Source organism: Mercenaria mercenaria, chromosome 13, assembly GCF_021730395.1.
Source record: "Mercenaria mercenaria strain notata chromosome 13, MADL_Memer_1, whole genome shotgun sequence".
Lineage (NCBI taxonomy): Eukaryota > Metazoa > Mollusca > Bivalvia > Venerida > Veneridae > Mercenaria > Mercenaria mercenaria.
This window is the reverse complement of record NC_069373.1, coordinates 62,734,426-62,738,049: the sequence shown is the minus strand read 5'-3', so window position 1 is coordinate 62,738,049 and position 3,624 is coordinate 62,734,426. Positions and strand designations below refer to the sequence as shown.

Genomic DNA, 3,624 nt, shown 5'->3' with positions numbered 1-3,624 from the left:
AAGAAAAAATACGCTGTCACTATATATTACGTTATGGCTCAAATATAGGGTATTATTACATATGTAATACTTAAACTGTATAGGAAGTTGGCTAGATAATCGGCAATCGACATTCGACATTCGCCGTTTATATAGGACAAACCAATGTCGAGCTGGAATGTTCAGCCGGTGTAATGAAGTATTTCGACCCCCATAGAATAACGACCCCCGGTCATTATTCTATAGAATATGTGACTCCTTTCCTGTAAAATATTGACTCCCCTTATAAAAAACTGACTCCCTTTGAAATCTCTATAGAATAACGACCCCCGGTCATTATTCTATAGAAAAACTGACCCCTCCAAGTAAAATACTGACTCCCTAAAGATGACTCCCTTCGAATCTCATAGAATAACGACCCCGGTTATTATTCTATAGAAAAAGTGACCTCAGTAATAGCGACGTCCACAGTTGCTGTAACGATTCTTGGGATATCTAGCTGTTCTTAGGATTTTTAACTGTAACAAAGGAAAGCACATAGAATTTAAGGACAAAACATTCCAACTGCCTGTGGCGGAATTTGAACCTGGGTCGCTCGGGTGCTAGTCCAATGCGCTACCTCCACAGCCAAGGCTATGCGAAAGCGACCGCAACACTTCCCTTCCCTTCTTCAAAGAAGTCATCCTTTATGATGGAATGTAAGTCATTATGGCATAGAAAGTGCTATTTTCCCGGACGTGCCCACATCTTACGACTTTTAGCCGCAAGAAATCAAAGAGCATAGCATTTTATGATGAAAAATCAAACTGCTTTTGGTGGGATTCGGACCCGGGTCGATAGGGTAAAAGTCCACTGCTCTAACCACTGAGCTAAATATTCTACACTTTGACGCAGTTGTCAGAGACTGGCTTTAATCGTACAGGCTATGCGGGAGTGACCGTAACACTATCCCTCTTCATTTATGATGACATGTAAGCTATTTGGCATAGAAAGTGCAATATTTGGCCCGATATAAAGTCTGTTTCCCGGACGAGCCCCCACCTTAGACTTTTACATCAATGAGCATAGCATTTTATGACGAAAAATCTCCCAACTAGCTTTGCTGGGATTCGAACCCAGTTCGCTCGGGTGGTGGCTCAATGCTTTAATCACTGAGCCAAAGAGACGACTCTCAGTTGTCATAGATTATTTAACGCGTACAAGCTATGCAGAAGCAACCGTAACACTGTACTAGACTTGAATTTGAAATTCCTCAAAAATGCTAATTCAGTTTATACATGATAAATACTACAAACTACAATACAAACTGATTTTGTTTGAAATAGGTTATTTTTTGTTTTGTTTTGTTTATAGGAATTCATGATTGGAATACAAGGCAAGGACAACTCTGGCAATATTTTCCGACGCATTTCTGTAATCAAGCCAATAGCTTTAATTCTTTCGGTGCCGTCATATACAGGTATACTAATATTCTTCTTGGGAATACATCAACACAGTTATCTCAAAGAACACAGACACAGACTAGTATAAGATAAGTTAAGATAAGATAAATAAAAAAAAATTACTATAGTAATATCAGAATTCATTATTCATCATAATTTTAACAATGTTGTATATTCGTTCTTCCTGGCTGAATGCATCATATCGCTTTACAATGCTATGAAAACTACCCATTAATGTATTCAATGATATAAGTTATGGTTTTTGCAGGTGTAAAGTTGTATGAGAATACGAAGCTGGATATACCATTTTCTGTACTCAACAAGTTGTCGACAGATCAAGATATTGATGTTAGAATTCAGGATACCCAGGGTTTTGCTGAAGCACCGACAATCATTTCTTTTACGCTTAAACCTGGTGAAAACTTCACCGTAAATTTCGTGATCACAGGTGGAATGTCAGGAGTAACAACGTGTGTAGACAAATAAATATCTTTTAACTAATGAATCGACACGGTCTTAGATTTTTACCGTTAAAAAATTATATTTATCGTGGTAGACTGTTAGAACTGAAAAGCTTTTAACTGATAACTAATGAAAGATTTTCGTTCGTAGTTTTCAAAGCAATTATTACGTACTAAAATTGTAAATGTGATGAAAGTGTCATAAATTTGTTTGGAAATTTTATGATTTTCAGCATCGATCTAAAATACATTTATTAACAAAGCTTACAGTCAGTAAAGGCAGTCAGTCTGCGAATAAGTTGATTCATTACTTATTTGCAGAACAGTTACAATCGCAGCTAAACCATATCCCGGGCGTGGACGCGTTTCACATGGACCATCCGAAGTGAGGCAATTCACAGTGGAAATGCATATCACCGTAGGGTCATACCCTTTTGATCAATCTTAAATTATACAAATATTTCAATTGCAATCTTTGCAATTATTTTACATTTTTAGGAATTATATTTTGCTTGAATGTACTATAAACAATAATGCCGGGAACTACAAGGATGTTCATTAATTTCAAATAATGATAACACTGTACCCCTTAGGTTCTATTATGATATGGTTATAAAAATCACATTGGTTAATAAATATCTACATTTACATTTCTTAAATCATTTAAAACTTTTACGCCTGTATACCTTTTAAAATTTAACGGTAAACTGATATATGTACAATGATGAATATCTGTTTGTTTCAGAATATCTCTACATCAACAACTACAATTGCACCAGCAGCAATTACTTTTACATCAGACACTTTTACAACTCCTGGAGTAACGTCGTCCAGTTCATTCTTATCGACTGGTGTAAAATCAACACTTTCCTCAATTGTTGGAATAACAACACCCAGCTCAACATCATCGACTAGTGTTAAATCAAAATCTTCAACAAAGGTTGCAGGTACCACGTCTAGCACAGCACCTAGTTTTAAATCAAACTATCCTGTAATTAAAAACTCAGCGATAAACTGTATTTTTCACATTTCTACACAAATATAGTTAGATTAATGACGCAGTTTTTCGGCCTCCTGTAATTTATGTGTGTGTCATTACCAGTCATTAACAGACTCAGTAAAAACAAGTTTGCATCTAAGTTTGTAGTCTATGCCTTCAAAGGATCTTCTGATAGATCGTTTTAGATTTAATATATCTTACCCGATAATACAATCACTTAAACGTATTCTGGGTGAAATGTCAAGTGTGTTTTAATCAAAATATTTACAATTATATTAATAAAACAATGGTAATGTCTAAACTTCTGAAATGAGGAATTCGTTTTAACTACTTGAGAAGGAATAATCTTGCTTCCAGATTCCAGATAAAAAGTTGAGAGTTTATTAAAATGTTTAATCAAAATTAAACAATTGTAATCTTTCGGTATGAACATGGATATTTCAAAGTAAAAACAAACTGGAACAATTCAAGACCCAAAAGATGTATTAAAGGCAGAAACTAGAATATTTTCATTATTATTGATTATCATTCGCCACAAAATGTTCTGTACCAAACGGTACACTGGTTAGACTGATAGATTAAGGTGTGACTTCCGAGGGATCTACTTTTCAGATTTTATCAACTTCACAACAGCTGGTGTTAAGTGCTGTGTGGCGGCCGTAAACAGTCGCCCCGACTTCGTCTCAGTGTAATCTGGTTCTTCGGGTCCTCATTTAGATTTGAAGATTGAATACCGTTTAAG

At 35.5% G+C, this 3,624-nt stretch overlaps 1 protein-coding gene across 1 annotated transcript; it reads left to right on the top strand.

Annotated features, from left to right (window-relative positions):
- Positions 1-1,336: 1,336 nt before the first annotated feature.
- Positions 1,337-3,386, top strand: LOC123529517 (uncharacterized). Its single transcript, XM_053520751.1, has 4 exons — positions 1,337-1,438; positions 1,690-1,891; positions 2,204-2,300; positions 2,628-3,386. Exons 1-4 carry the CDS (start codon positions 1,339-1,341, stop codon positions 2,925-2,927), a joined length of 699 nt encoding a protein of 232 aa, XP_053376726.1. The 5' UTR covers positions 1,337-1,338; the 3' UTR covers positions 2,928-3,386.
- The last annotated feature ends 238 nt before the right edge of the window (positions 3,387-3,624 follow it).

What these genes read in the sequence shown, in the direction of transcription:
- LOC123529517 (XM_053520751.1), top strand. Translation starts at nt 1,339, where the DNA reads ATGATTGGAATACAAGGCAAGGACAACTCTGGCAATATTTTCCGACGC. An exon ending in TTCGGTGCCGTCATATACAG is followed by an intron (nt 1,439 to 1,689) that starts GTATACTAATAT and finishes TGGTTTTTGCAG; the next exon opens with GTGTAAAGTTGTATGAGAAT. An exon ending in CAGTGGAAATGCATATCACC is followed by an intron (nt 2,301 to 2,627) that starts GTAGGGTCATAC and finishes TGTTTGTTTCAG; the next exon opens with AATATCTCTACATCAACAAC.